The following is a 14,092-nucleotide window of genomic DNA, read 5'->3' as shown; positions in this document are numbered from 1 at the left end:
TTCAGTTTCTTAAAGTCTTTTTAATACAAAGAAATAATTAGAAAGTCAAGACTCATATTTAAAAAACATGTTGAATTCACATTTGTCTAAATAAATGTCCTTGAAAGTATTTTATATCTGTCTTGTCATTCATGGCCTTTGAATCAGTTGAATGTTTGTGATTTTTTTTTCTTTTTTACCTACACATGCATAAAATTTAGTTGTACCTAGAGTGCTAGATTTTTACTTTTTGCATTTCATACTCTTACTATACTAATTAATTTTATTCTTTACCAGGGATACTGAGTTTTAAGCAGTAAAATGTTTTCTTTCTCCTTCTCTGGTCCCCTAGTTAAAAGATTTTTTTGTTGTTTTCTTTCTGTTTACAAAGTTAAAGAATTCAGAAAGAACTTTTTGTAGTTGGATTGTGAAAGCAAATTTTCATCAGGTAAAGCCATACTTATGTCATTGAATATACTTACAGTAAGTTATTTTAAGCTTTAGACAACTCTAATAAACATTGAATATTCTTTTATCATTAGATATTTATGCCCTGAATATTATAGAGGATGACTGAGGGCAAAATAGGCAGCAATCGTAACTCCATTTTAATATGTTGTCCTATGTATGTCTAAAATTTTGTCTTGATATGTTTCTAAAGCTGTTTTAGTAAGAAAACAGTGTTAATAGTTATTTTGCAGATAACAAAATATAAATAATATGTTAATAGAAAAAAAGTGTTTTCTGGAGAAGCCAAAGAATATACTGACTACAAAGGGACACTGTAGTAGTGTCTTTTTTGTCCCAGTATTATGGAGTAACTAGCTTATATTTAAAATTAGCTTCATTAAGTCCTCAGTAGAAGGAAGATAGTAAAGAAAACTGTTTCTTATTTGCCTTCTTGCTGTTCTCACTATTCCATGATCATGTATTGCTTTTTTCAAATACTTCTGAATAGTTTTAGTACATTTTATGGATTAAATTATTCTCTGTAAATTCTATCTGGATGAATTTAACTGTTATTTTGGTTCAAACAAACTCTTAAATTAGTGAGATGGAAGTTTAAGTGAATTGACGTGTAAATTGAGCGATAATACGATAGAAATCTTCAATATAATTTCAAAAAATAAGTCTTGAATTGAGGTTTTAAATAGTGACTTAAAATCTTATAACCTAAGTTCTTACTGACATCTAAGAACCATTAACAGATATACAAGTCACTCATTAATTTCTCATTTCTTCTTCCACATAGCTTGTTTGTTTCCCTTGGTTCTATCCTTCATCCAGTGGCTGCCCTGCCAGTATTGGTTTCTTCTTAGTGATAGTGCTGGTTGGTGGTGGTAGTTAAGTTGTTGAGTGCTAGTTGCTGCTTCCTCTGTTGAGGTCTTCGTCCTCAGGGGTAGGTAAAGCACACAGTATGCTTTGTGCAGACAGGAATCCTTGACTTTCTAGATCAGCACTGCCCAGTACCACTTTCTGTGGTGATTGAAGTGTCTTTATCTGTACTGTTCAGTAAAGGTGGTCATTGGCCATATGCAGCTCTGGAGCGTTTGAAATGCGGTTCATGAATCTGGTAAATCAAACTTTTAATTTTCTTTAAATTTAATTTGTTCTCACAGGTCATATATAATTTTTGTATACATGAGCTTCTGCATCACAAGAAACAGCTTTTTTCACATTAAAGGAATTTTCATTGTATCACAATAAAACCGGAGAAAGAAAAGAAGTATTAGCTCCAGGAGTCAAGTTTGATTTGGATTCAAAGCCCCAAAGTTTAATTCTGATTTAGTTGTCTCGCTTATAATGTCACTGGAGTGTGTGTGCTAAAAAAGAAAGTAATAATGTAAATTATTCACCTGTGATTTGTGACTTAATGCTTCTTACTGGAAGAAGTTTGCCAAGTGGGTGAAGTAATTCTGTGCTTGTCATCCCTTTAATAAAAGAAACATTGACTGAAGATAGAGAAGTCCATGCCTTCTGGGGGTAACCCATATATTCCTAATTGTAATGAATTAATTACACAAAGAACATTCATTGGGGAAGGGATAAAAATGTAAACATTTAAAAGAAAACTTTATTATAATTAATATTTAAAATGATGGAGATTGCTGTTGCTGAGCAGAATAATGATGAGAATTAAAAGCCATTAAAATGTCAATAAGGCTTGTCATAGAACTGAAGTCCAAATACAACACTGTTGATTTTGTAATCCATGTCATCCTTTTCAAATGAAAAGGAATTTTCATTTGTTGTTTTTTAAAAAAGATGTTTTACGGGCCAAGTTTTCTCTATTCATATTTAGCATCAAAATGCCCTTTCTCAAAATCAAAATGATTCTTAAAATATTTAGATCACTATAGACAACAGTTGTTTAAGAGTCAGATGGATAAACATCATTTTGCTTTAGAAACCCAAATCAGTCATGGTTCTGTAAAATTTTATGTAATTCTGTTTAGCCTTAGTTTTGATTTTCTCGTTGTTATATATTTGGTTTTAGTTTGTTGCTGTTTTGCTTTTGGATTAAGCTATGGGTTTCTAATTTTTTTTTGCTGATGTTTTGTTTACATTTGCTTCCTAGTGTTGACGGAACCAGTGTAGGGGCATGAAGTTGCATAAAATTTGGCAGCAAACTACAGCTTAACGTATATTTGTGCTGCCTTGAATCGAGCATTTAAAAAACTAGTTGTGCAGCTTAGCAGTCAACCGTTTCATTTAATGCTGCCAAAATTGTGGCACAGGGTAGTGTCAGATAAATGCACTGCCTGACTCCAGTCATCACAAGTACTATCGTTGCTGCTTTTACTGTCTTCGTGAAAGGAAGAAACTAATGCCCCTTTCCCATTATTCAAAACTAACCAATATAATACGTATGGTACTTTTAAGGCTGACTTAAAGGGCTAACAGAGGAATAAAGACGTTTAGAAAAAGATTGAAAATAACAGAGATCTTAAATAGAAAATTGAGGTTGAAGAGAAGATGGTGAGGCCAGATAATCAGAAGCATTTTTAAAGAAACAATTAATTATCTATAGCAAAAGGTGTAGTCCCTAACTTCTCACCCTCAAAGTAAAGGGGACCTGACTGACTGAGCCAAAGCTTTCATAGGTTCACTGTTGATCTGTCGTATTGGGGAGGACAGGCTCAGCTGCTATTTACATCCCCGACCTAGGCTTCTATTTGACCTCAGTCTGTCTTGATGCAGCAGCCCAGGCCAGCGAGGAGACGGTGTCATTTCGCCGTGAACGCAGCACATTTAGGCGCCAGGCAGTACGGCGCCGGCACAATGCAGGGAGTAACCCTACCCCTCCTACATTGCTCATCGGATCACCCCTAAGGTATGGTATTTTAAAATTCCACCAAGCTTAGCATGCATTGTAACAGACCTCTAACCTGTTTTGTCAGTCTGAAGAAAGCATTTATTAAATAGTTTTGTTTTTCTTTTTCTTCCAGTTTCTCTACATCTTTAAGCTTCTTTAGACTTTCTCTGCATGTGACTGTGAGCTTATTGCACCATGCATGTCTTATGTTGCATTATAAACAAAATGATCAGATTGGTTTAGTCAGTTTTAAATCACAAAAATTATGTTTGGGGCAGTTATATAAATGTAAATAGAGGCCTTAAGTTAGTTTTTTATTTTTTTCCTATTCCAAATTAGTAATTCAATATCTTTCCCCAACACCTTAAACAGTGTTCCAAATACGGACTGAGTGATGAGCTTATTGAGGATATCAGCTTGATAAACCAGTTTGATTATTTTATTTCATTAAAAGATGGTATATTTTATTTTGCATTGCTTGAAAGTTAATCACTAGGACTTAGTAAATGATGCAGAACTAGAATATTTAATTTTTGGTAATGTATGGTCAACTGGGGGCTTCTCTGGTGGCTCAGACAATAAAGAATCTGTCTGCCAGTGCAGGAGACCTGTGTTTGATCCCTGGGTTAGGAAGATCCCCTGGAGAAGGAAATGGCACCTCACTCCAGTACTCTCCTCTGGAGAGTTCCATGGACAGAAGCCTAGCAGGCTACAATCCATGGGCTTGCAAAGAGTTGGACACAACTAAGTGACTTTCATGGTCAGTTGGTGATACATATACACAATATATATGTATTTGTATGTACACATTTGTTGAATTTCTCAACCTCCATATGCTGAACAAAAAGCATTTTTATTTTCGCCACTGTTCCTAAGAAAGCTTCTTTATAATCTTGGGAGTAAATTTTTATTGAAATTCTTAAGCTTGTTTATCCTTAATTTTGTCAGATATAATGAGTCTGTGGCTTGAATTAGAGATATTTTTTTAAAAACCTATTCAAAAGACTTGTGCTTTATTTTAAGAATACAAATATGGATGAAAATATGTGTTTGCTTATTCATTAAACCATGTGTATGTTATCATAGTGAAAGTGAAAGCCACTCAGTCCCGTCCGACTCTTTGTGACCCCATAGATTGTAGCCCGCTAGGCTCCTCTGTCCCTGGAATTCTCTAGGCAAGAATACTGGAGTGGGTAGCTGTTCCCGTCTCTGGAGATGTTATTACACCATACGCTCTTTATTAATCTCTGCATCTAAAGGCTCCCATTATCCAAGTTATTTTCCTATATTTTGAAATTCAAAAGGAAGAACGTTTGATGAAATACCTGCTGTTGAATGCATGGTAGGTTTGAAGAGATAAATCTCTTCCCTTGTTAAAATCTGGTTCCTGAAAGTAGCAAAATCCTTATTTTTTTAAATGACTATTTTATTGTATATTTCCCTTGATATTTAAGACGATTATTTTTCTGAGTTTTACATTACAGTCAAGAACTTCATCTTTCATAGATCATGTTCCTGATTAATTCTGCAGTAATGCGTCATTTACAATATGCAGTATGGCTTAATTAAACCAGTATTTAAAATATAAAAATGAGAAGGCAACCGTTTAAAAGAAGCGTTTGGTCTAGAAATCTTTTCTGAGTGCCTTTGCTTTTAATGGGCCCTCCTCTTCTATTTCCTTTGCTCCCTGAAGTAACTTTTTTTTGCTAATGGATTTAGGGTGTGTAGTCCCAACCTGCAGAAAGAATTCACCATTTCATTTTACGTTTTCTATTTTGTGTTTTCTAACCTCTTCTTTTTTCTCCTTGAATAATACTTGCCATAAACATATTCTTTGCTTACCTTCTCAGTCCGTGTTGATATTTCTTAATCCCTTTTTTTTAACCATCTCTTTTTAGTCTTTATAAATTCTTTCATTCTTTGGATCTCACTCACTAAACAAATGTAGACAATTTTGTTTTCTCTGCCTGGTGGAATATTAAAGAACTGTGCTAACTCCAGACAACCACATAGGATTTATCCTTTTTTTTTTAAGCATTTTAAACACATCACCATTCAAATGAGGATATGGTGTGAGCTATTTATTTGTAAAGGGCTCACTTTAGGATTTTTGGAAAGTAGTCTTCCAGTAGTCAGTCAGCATGTAAATTGTGTTAGTTCAGTTCAGTGGCTCAGTCGTGTCCAACTCTTTGCGACCCCATGAACCTAAGGTTCCATGATATTTCCAGTGCAAAGATTATGTGTATCTTAAAGAGGCTGACTACATCATGAATAAAAGAAGATAAAATTTAGCTGTGATGAATTAGGAGAAATGCCAATTTAATAAAAATTGTATTTTTTTAATTGCAAAAATATTCGGGTAAAGTATAGTGATACTCTCAGTGTAAGTTATATAATAATGTCATCTTTAAATATAAGATAGCATGGTTTTGAAAAACTTGTCAGAAATGGAATAGGTATGATGATAGTTTAATTATAATTGTTCTGTAGATACCAGTAAAATGTATTAACTTATTTTAAACTTTAATGAATAGTGTAAGTAATCGACAGTCTAAAAAGCAACTTCATAACAAATATGTATCCAAGGATTGGGATTGAATCATCCATTTCCTCACAAAGAGAATTTGCATATATTTTTTAATGCTAGTTAGAATATCCTATTTCAGAATTATTTTTAAAGGTTTTTTTTTGTTGTTGTTGTTACTTAAGTTAACCTTGCAGGCCCTTAATACTTCTTCCCAGTTACTAGAGATGAAAACAGATGAATATTTAAAGATTCTGTAATAATAATATTAAGAGTTAGTTCTGTGTTTATCAGCCTAGATGTGGTATCTTTTAGAACTCTAGTTAATAGACTGGAATGAAAGTAAACCATCAGTGCATTTGGGGAAGGGAAAAAAGCTTTACTCTATAGTTAGATTTATTTTTAAAATAGAGTGAAAGACCTGTAATCAAATAAGGTCATAGTTACAACTGAGTCTGTAATTGGAAATTCATATCATTTTTGGTACTCAGGAATGAATCCACCAAATACTTATGTTGGTGCACTGTATTCAAGACACTGATTACTCTCGGAAATCTGGAGATCCGTAGCAGTAATGTAATCATACTCAGAGTTTGTTTAGTTGGAAAGATACATGCAAAGATAAAAAACAGCATACAGCAGAATGTGTTACATACTAAATAAGTGTTAAGAGGAAGGAAAGACCAAGACCAATTATATTTTTTTTATCATTTAAATTAGGAAAGCTAATTAATTATTAGGATAACATGTCAGTGATGCTACTGATAGCCGATAGTTTAGAAACCTAAATTTCTATCTTTTGCCACGTTGTGAAATAGCTGCTGTCTTTTCTTAAACTGGTAGTTTTGATATATAATTGGTATTATAGACAAGATTATTTTTTATCAGTTATTAGTTTAAGATGAAATACAACCCTCAAGGAATAGTTTTTCTGTCAATTTGTGCAAAAATAATAGGCTTTTTGGAATTCAAGGGACATAAACATTTTTTGTCTCGCTTTTGATGTTCAGAAACTTGACATTTATAACTGCATAGATTTTGGCTAATTTTCTTTGTTCTGGAGTTGATTTTCATACATTGCCTAGTACTTTGAAAACCTTATATATATATGAATATGTTGAAGATGAGTGTATTCTCAATACACTCACTCTAGAATATATCTGACTGCCATAGAGCACCTTTATTTATGATTTATATGAAAAAATTGATGGAAAAATTTGAGCATATATATATATATGTTTATATATGTGAGTGTATATATACACACACATAAATTTTAATACTTTATCTTCTGAATCTGAAGGGTCATCATACTTGAGCTGAAAATTTTTTCCCTTGTGAAATTTGGTCATTTTGGTAAAGTTTATGGATAAATTTAGATGGCTTCTAAGGACAGACTTACTGTTTATGTACGTAAGAAACAAACATTTTAGTATATCAGTTCCCAAGACCACCTCTTGATTTATTTCTATTGTACAAAGATTCTACTCCGAAGACATTATTAAGTGAATACCTGTAAAGTTATGACTTAAAAAGTTAGTGCCAATGAGTGTTGACAAGTCTTTGTAGACTTGATCTTTTTAATATGTTGTATACATTCCTGTGCTCTACTTAGAGTATATAGTTTTTATTGGCTCTAAAAGAGGCCTGAAAACATGAATGTTTCAGGCAGTGGTGATTAACAGAACTTTCTGTGGTGGTGGATATAGTCTATAATCTGAACTATCCAGTATGGTAAACACTGATTACTAGCTCTGGCCTGCCCTGGTAGCTATGGTAGCCACTATCTATGTTACATGTCTCTTGATCACTTGAAATATGATTGAGGAGTGAACATTTTAGTTACTTTAGTCGCATATAGCTACTGTTTTAGACAGTATAGTTCCAGAGTATGTTCTACTGCCATAACCACAGCTTTAAGCAATGTATGCAGTATTTTTCCTTTTTATTTCATGATTACAGTTGACCCTTATGCAACATGGGCTTGAAATGCATGGGTTCAGTTACATGTGGGTATTTTCAATAATAAATAGTACAGAATGACATGATCCGTCGTTGGTTGAATCTTTGGATAAGGAGGGGCACCATAAGCTATACATGGATTTTCGACTCTGCCGAGATTTGGTGCCTTGTCCCCCATGTTGTTTGAGGCTCAATTGTACTTCAAGTTTAGCTGTCTTCCCAGTCTATAGCAGATTAGTTTGTTGTCTTGTAGACATCAGAGAAAGCACTGCTTTTAATTCAGAGGGTTAGAGAGAAGTTGTTATTCATGAAAGTAATACTGCATAAGGCTGTTGTTAGTAGCATTCTTCTTTTAATTCCTAAAAGGCCTAATAACTTTAATAACAGTGCAGAATTGCATTGAACATCATGTATGATGATGTATAGTTATACTCAGTGTTCTCATCAGTTTGATCAGTTTCAATTTGAGTGTTATACTAAGAAAATTTAAGTTCTTAGTGTTTTAAAATAAATATATAAAAATTAAAAATGAGTTAATATAATAGTTTCTTAGTTTTATCTACTTTTTAGATAATTAAAATCAAAATTATAAAATTTAGATAATTTTAATAAATTTATAATCATGAAATACTAAATATTTTAAAATTTTTATAAATTTTGAAAAGACTGATATTCTTTGAATGATTACTGGCTTCTAAATTATTTTTAAGGTTTTCTAAAATGATGGATTTCTGTAATGAAACTTGAGTATGAATTGGGAAAGATAAGATCAAAATTCACTAAGGGAACATAATTACTGTTAACTAACACCTGTATATAAAGCCTGTGACCTTGTTTTAGAAATATGTAGGCTTTTCATAGAAAAAATATTTAATATATTTCTTGTAGCATCTCAGCAGTCATTTTTATTTCACTTGGTTGAATCAGTATTTTTTTTTTTTTTAATTCTGGTTTTCTTCACTAGTTTGTGATTTTCTTTTGATTCAGAATTGTTATGTTGGTTGCATTTGATAAAGATTCTTTGGTTTTCAAGTGCATAGAAATTTTGTTTTATTGTGAATTTCAGATGCCAGAATATTTGAAAGAACAATTCTAGAATAATTGTGTCGGGGTTATAAATAAAAGTGCATACTGAACTTAAAAATAGGTATTATTTATAAAGGACCAGCTGTAGCCTATATGTATTTAATGTACTTGTGACTCTTCTTTGTTGCTTTCTTTTTCCTCATACTAGAACTTTGTTGAGTTGGAAAGATGTAACAGATGGGTTGCTCTACATATACATTGAATTTTCTTCTGTGTTCATGACCATGAATCAGATTTCGAAAAACCAGAAATTTCAAGCCAGCAGTATAATCTGCATATTTTACAAAGTTTGTTGGCTCTTTCTTAGGTTACATTGACACCTTTTTTAAAAACATTAGTTTTCTATATTGACTTCTAGCTATTGTTTTCTCTTTTCTTCCCTGTAATGTCTCCCCAATCCATGTTTTTTCCTAGCCTTCAAGATGGTCAGCAAGGCCAGCAGTCCACAGCCCAGGTCAGAGTCCAGCCCCGCCCCCCTTCCCAGGCTGCAGTGCCCAGTGCTAGTGCCTCCTTGCTGGTGAGAAATGGGAGTGTCCACTTAGAGGCGCCACAGCACAGTGCATCTGCTGCAGGCGGCAGCGGCTTGCACGGTGAACTTGGTATGCAGGCCTTACGTAATCTCGGTGGCATAGACCTTGAATATAGCCGATAATGGGTAACGATGATTACAGTTCTTTCCTGAGGTAGCTCCATTGTGGGACTATGCATTAGAGTACTTTTTACAGGATTTGCCCTGTATAAGGAAAATTTGACTTTTGCTTTTACCTTTTCTGTTCTCTCAATTCATACTCCTCATTTTCTTCTGAGGATGTCTGTTATTAATAAGTAAAGTATCAATTAATGTTCACACTTCACTGTCCTCTTGTAATGATTTGGGCAATTTTGCTATATCTTGGTATTTGTACCATGTGGTGAAATGTTGAGGTTTTAAAAATTGTTTTTGATTGAACCTTCATTTCTCTAAATTCTCTGCTGTAGGGAAGGCAAAAATACTTTGTAATGACCTATTACTATATAATCTTTCTTTTAGGTATTCTGTATTTTACTTCAGTGTCTGTCACCTGAAGTAGGACTTAATGTAATTCTAAATGCAGTACCTTGAGAACATCATGGCTCTATATTCAAATCAAAGAACCTTATAAAGTTTTTTTTCTTTTTTCCTGTTAATACATCTATAAATAGAAAATATAAGTTATTAAACAGTTGAATATCAGAGAGGTGGTAAAGTTTTAAGCCTCAGTAATGTGTTAGAGAAACAGTATTTTTTACTAGTTTGTTTTCTATTTCTCTCCAGTTCAGCTTTCTTGTGCTCAAAATGCAGATTAGTAACAATTGAAGAAAATCTTGTTATTCAGAAATATACATTTCAAAGTATTTTATTTGCTTACTCTGATTTTGTTTCTCCATGTTATAACTGTCTGATTTATAACGAAGGTAATCTAGCTGATGCTTTGACTAGAAGGATATAATTGGTAGAGGGTGCCCAAATTAGGTATAAAAAATGTCATATGCTGTTAATTGACTCTTTTTCTGTTTTGTAAAAACTGTTACAGAGAAAATTAATAAGTATTAGATATGCATATTGATGAAAACCATCAACTTTAGCAAACTTTTTAGAAAGTTGAAAATGATATTTGTTTAAAACCTATCTGTTAGAACATTAGAACCTATGGTGATTTCTAAATAAAATGAGAAGGAAATAAGACATTTTAATTTTAGAGTGCTTATGCTTTGGAGTTTGTAATTTGAAGAGGGCAAGGAGTCTGTTTGAGAGAGTAAGGTAGACTTCAGTTTAGTTACCTGCTTCTGCTTAGTTGCAAATATATTGAGTAAATGGTATCTTTTTATTGACCTTTCTCTTGGGTTAACTCAGTTCCTATATTTGGAGGACTTGTCAATTTGTACCTGTACAATTACAGTTACTATCACCACTGTCCATTGGTCATTTGGTAGTAGATTAACTAAGCTTAGATTTGGTTAATTTTGGGTTTTTTAACTTCTGTCAAATGAAGAATCAATTGAACTAGTAGGTGATTTTCCTCTGTAAAAATTCTTAATTTGTTCAAAAAACTTGCCAAGCAAGAAATCATATTCATAGATGATTGAGAATATGTACATTATTAACTTAACATCTACTGGTGAATATTCAGGACATCCACTTGAAATTTGGATTTTAGCTTTTGTTTTAACTGCTTTCTGATAGTTCTTGGCCTCTCTTGTAGTTGAGTGTTGTAAAATTGAACGCCTAGTAATAATTAGTACAAAATACACAGTCAGTGGACAGTGTATATCTGTTCATTTCGTAGCACATAAGGTTGACTAAGAAAAGATTCTAATAATGAACTTGCAGCTGAAGTTGAAGGAACTGACAGAGATACTGATTTTTATAATGTATTCCACTAGAATATTTGTGTTGCATAGTTTAATCTTCAATGTGATTTTAATTAACAGTAGTAAAATAACTTTATGTGACAGAATTGGGACACTGTATACTCAAATATGTTAAAGTTAGCCATGTTGTTCTAAAAGTATGGAATTCTTACAAAGAATTGCTCCCTTCCAAACTTAGCTTCTTCAACTAAATGTATAATTTTTACATGTTAAAATTTTTATATATACATAATATATTTATGTAACTCATATATACATACTGAAACATACATATATACACTCATATATTTTTATATGTATGTTTGAGTACATATAAATGTTCGTCTGTGTATTCATGTATATGTTGTAATTGTATGTTTACTTTTTAAACTGAGAGATATTTGCCTTTTTCAATTAAAGGAAACTTGCGGTCAGGCATTGTTGAATTCCAAACCTAAGTCATTTTCCTCAACTATATTTTTGACATTTTTACTCTGTGGTGTCATAATAATTGACGACATGCATTTCCTCTACTAAACCCTGAGAATCCTTATTTTTCTGTTGCATTTTAACTAGCATTTCATGACTATCAGGTAGCACTGGATATGGTAGAAAAGTTCATTGAAGATGGCATTATGTGGTTTATTAGTAGAGGAAAATACATTTTCATCATCCATTTTCAGCAGGCATAATTGTTCATCACAATTAATTTTTAAAACTGAATCTTAAGTGTATAATTTAGAACCTGTCTGAATAATTTAATGGTTTCCTTTCTTATTTACAGACTGAATTTCCATACAAACTTTGTTTAATTATGTGAATGATGGATACGTTTTAAAGTTATAATCTTTGAAAATTACCATCAAAGAATTTATCAAATTTTTCAATGTAACATATTGTCCTTTTTAAAAAAAACAAAAAACAAAAAAAAACACAATGCATCCTAAAGGGTAATTTTCTTTTTATGAGCCGCTTGTTGAATTTAACTGATTTGTGGTTGATTTCATACTAAACTTTGAAACTGCAATTTTACTAAACAAAACAGGCTTTTGCATATTACCCAGGTAAGTCACAGAAGAGACTCAGTTTTTATGTTAATCCTGGCTTCCACTTGTAACATAGGACTAATAAATTGATATAGTGATGAAACAGGTTATTCTCATTGATAAACTCTTAATATATATATATAAAACACAGCATCTCAGAAGAATGATTGTAGATAGGATCAGGTAAAATAGGACAATTTATGTCTTTTTTTGTGTCTGTTTGAAATTAGTAGTGATGAGTATTGAGAAGTATATATAAAATTATTTTCATGTGAAAAATAAAAATGCTATTCTAGGCAAGAAATGAGGAAAACAGAGTTTTATGTTTACCAAGACATAAGTATATAGATATCATAGGAAGTATTCCTCTGAATTTTAAGACTTTCTTAATTTCCTTAATGTATTAGATATTTAGAGAGTAATGAATTGATTTTTCTAAGGTTTTCTTTTGTTTCATTAGTGTACAACTATTTACAAAGAAGGTGTTCCTGAGATAATCCTCTTTACTACAGAACATATTACTTTGAAATTGTGGTCAGCTCTGGAAAAAGACTTAACAGAAATCTGCTAACACCCTATTGCCCTTAGGTAGTTTATAGCAACTGTGCATTAGTAGGGAGAAATACAACTTGGAGGCTCTTAAATTTTTTACTTAAAAAGCACTCAGATGATCTGTAATACTTTCAGTGATTTTTATTATTTAGTGTTAAAAAAGTTATATGTATTATAGACTAACATTTTGGTCTGTGTCATTAAATACTTCTCATTACTATAAATACAAAGTCAAGATGGCTTTAAGGAACCTTGGAGTCCATACTTTAGTCTTTTGTGTTACAGTAGATTTTTTTCATTCATCTAAACTAAAAGTTATATTCTTTTTTGCAACAGCCTTGATCTTGTTCTTTACTGCTTTTTAATACAAATTCCTTTTTGTATGTTTTTGCAGGGGAGGGCAACAAAGTATTATATGTATAAATGAAAGTAAAATGTTTATTTTTATTGAAACAGTAAAACTCCTTCATTTTCCTTTTTGGTATAAGGATGGGAAAAGCATGTTCTAATACAAGTTACTGGAAAATAAACTGAAGAAGATTAAGTCATCTGTAATCTTATCACTCAACTTGGTGACTAAATAGCAACAGTCGTATCACTCAGAGAGAATCACTATTAACATTTTATATTTTTTTCCTTTCTTTTTTATTACATACATGTATATGCTTTTCTAACAAAGAACTGGGATGATGTTGCATGACTTTTGTGACACTATGAGTTTTGCTTTTTTCTTTAAGCACATTTAAACATTGACTGGTTCCAAATAGGAAAAGGAGTACGTCAAGGCTGTATATTGTCACCCTGCTTATTTAACTTATATGCAGAGTACATCATGAGAAACGCTGGGCTGGAAGAAGCACAAACTGGAATCAAGATTGCCAGGAGAAATATCAATAACCTCAGATATGCAGATGACACCACCCTTATGGCTGAAAGTGAAGAGGAACTAAAAAGCCTCTTGATGAAAGTGAAAGAGGAGAGTGAAAACATTGGCTTAAAGCTCAACATTCAGAAAACGAAGATCATGGCATCTGGTCCCATCACTTCATGGGAAATAGATGGGAAAACAGTGGAAACACTGTCAGACTTTATTTTGGGGGACTCCAAAATCACTGCAGATGGTGAGTGCAGCCATGAAATTAAAAGACGCTTACTCCTTGGAAGGAAAGTTATGACCAACCTAGATAGCATATTGAAAAGCAGAGATATTACTTTGCCAACAAAGGTCCGTCTAGTCAAGGCTGTGGTTTTTCCTGT

At 32.5% G+C, this 14,092-nt stretch overlaps 1 protein-coding gene across 4 annotated transcripts in view; it reads left to right on the top strand.

The window, feature by feature from the left end:
* PCNX1 (pecanex 1) overlaps positions 1-14,092 on the top strand; it is a 186,515-nt gene that overhangs the window by 69,019 nt on the left and 103,404 nt on the right. For 2 of the 4 annotated variants that reach the window (XM_040226166.1, XM_040226165.1), the window contains exons 7-8: positions 3,181-3,313; positions 9,282-9,466. The exons of the other annotated variants lie outside the window; for them this stretch is intronic. In XM_040226166.1, coding sequence (XP_040082100.1) covers positions 3,181-3,313; positions 9,282-9,466 — 318 coding nt within the window. The remainder of the gene's footprint in view (positions 1-3,180; positions 3,314-9,281; positions 9,467-14,092) is intronic. 4 annotated transcript variants of the gene reach the window in all.

The sequence above is a fragment of the Oryx dammah genome, unplaced genomic scaffold (assembly GCF_014754425.2).
Source record: "Oryx dammah isolate SB20612 unplaced genomic scaffold, SCBI_Odam_1.1 HiC_scaffold_26, whole genome shotgun sequence".
NCBI classification, from domain to species: Eukaryota; Metazoa; Chordata; class Mammalia; order Artiodactyla; family Bovidae; genus Oryx; species Oryx dammah.
This window is presented reverse-complemented; position numbering and strand designations above follow the sequence as displayed.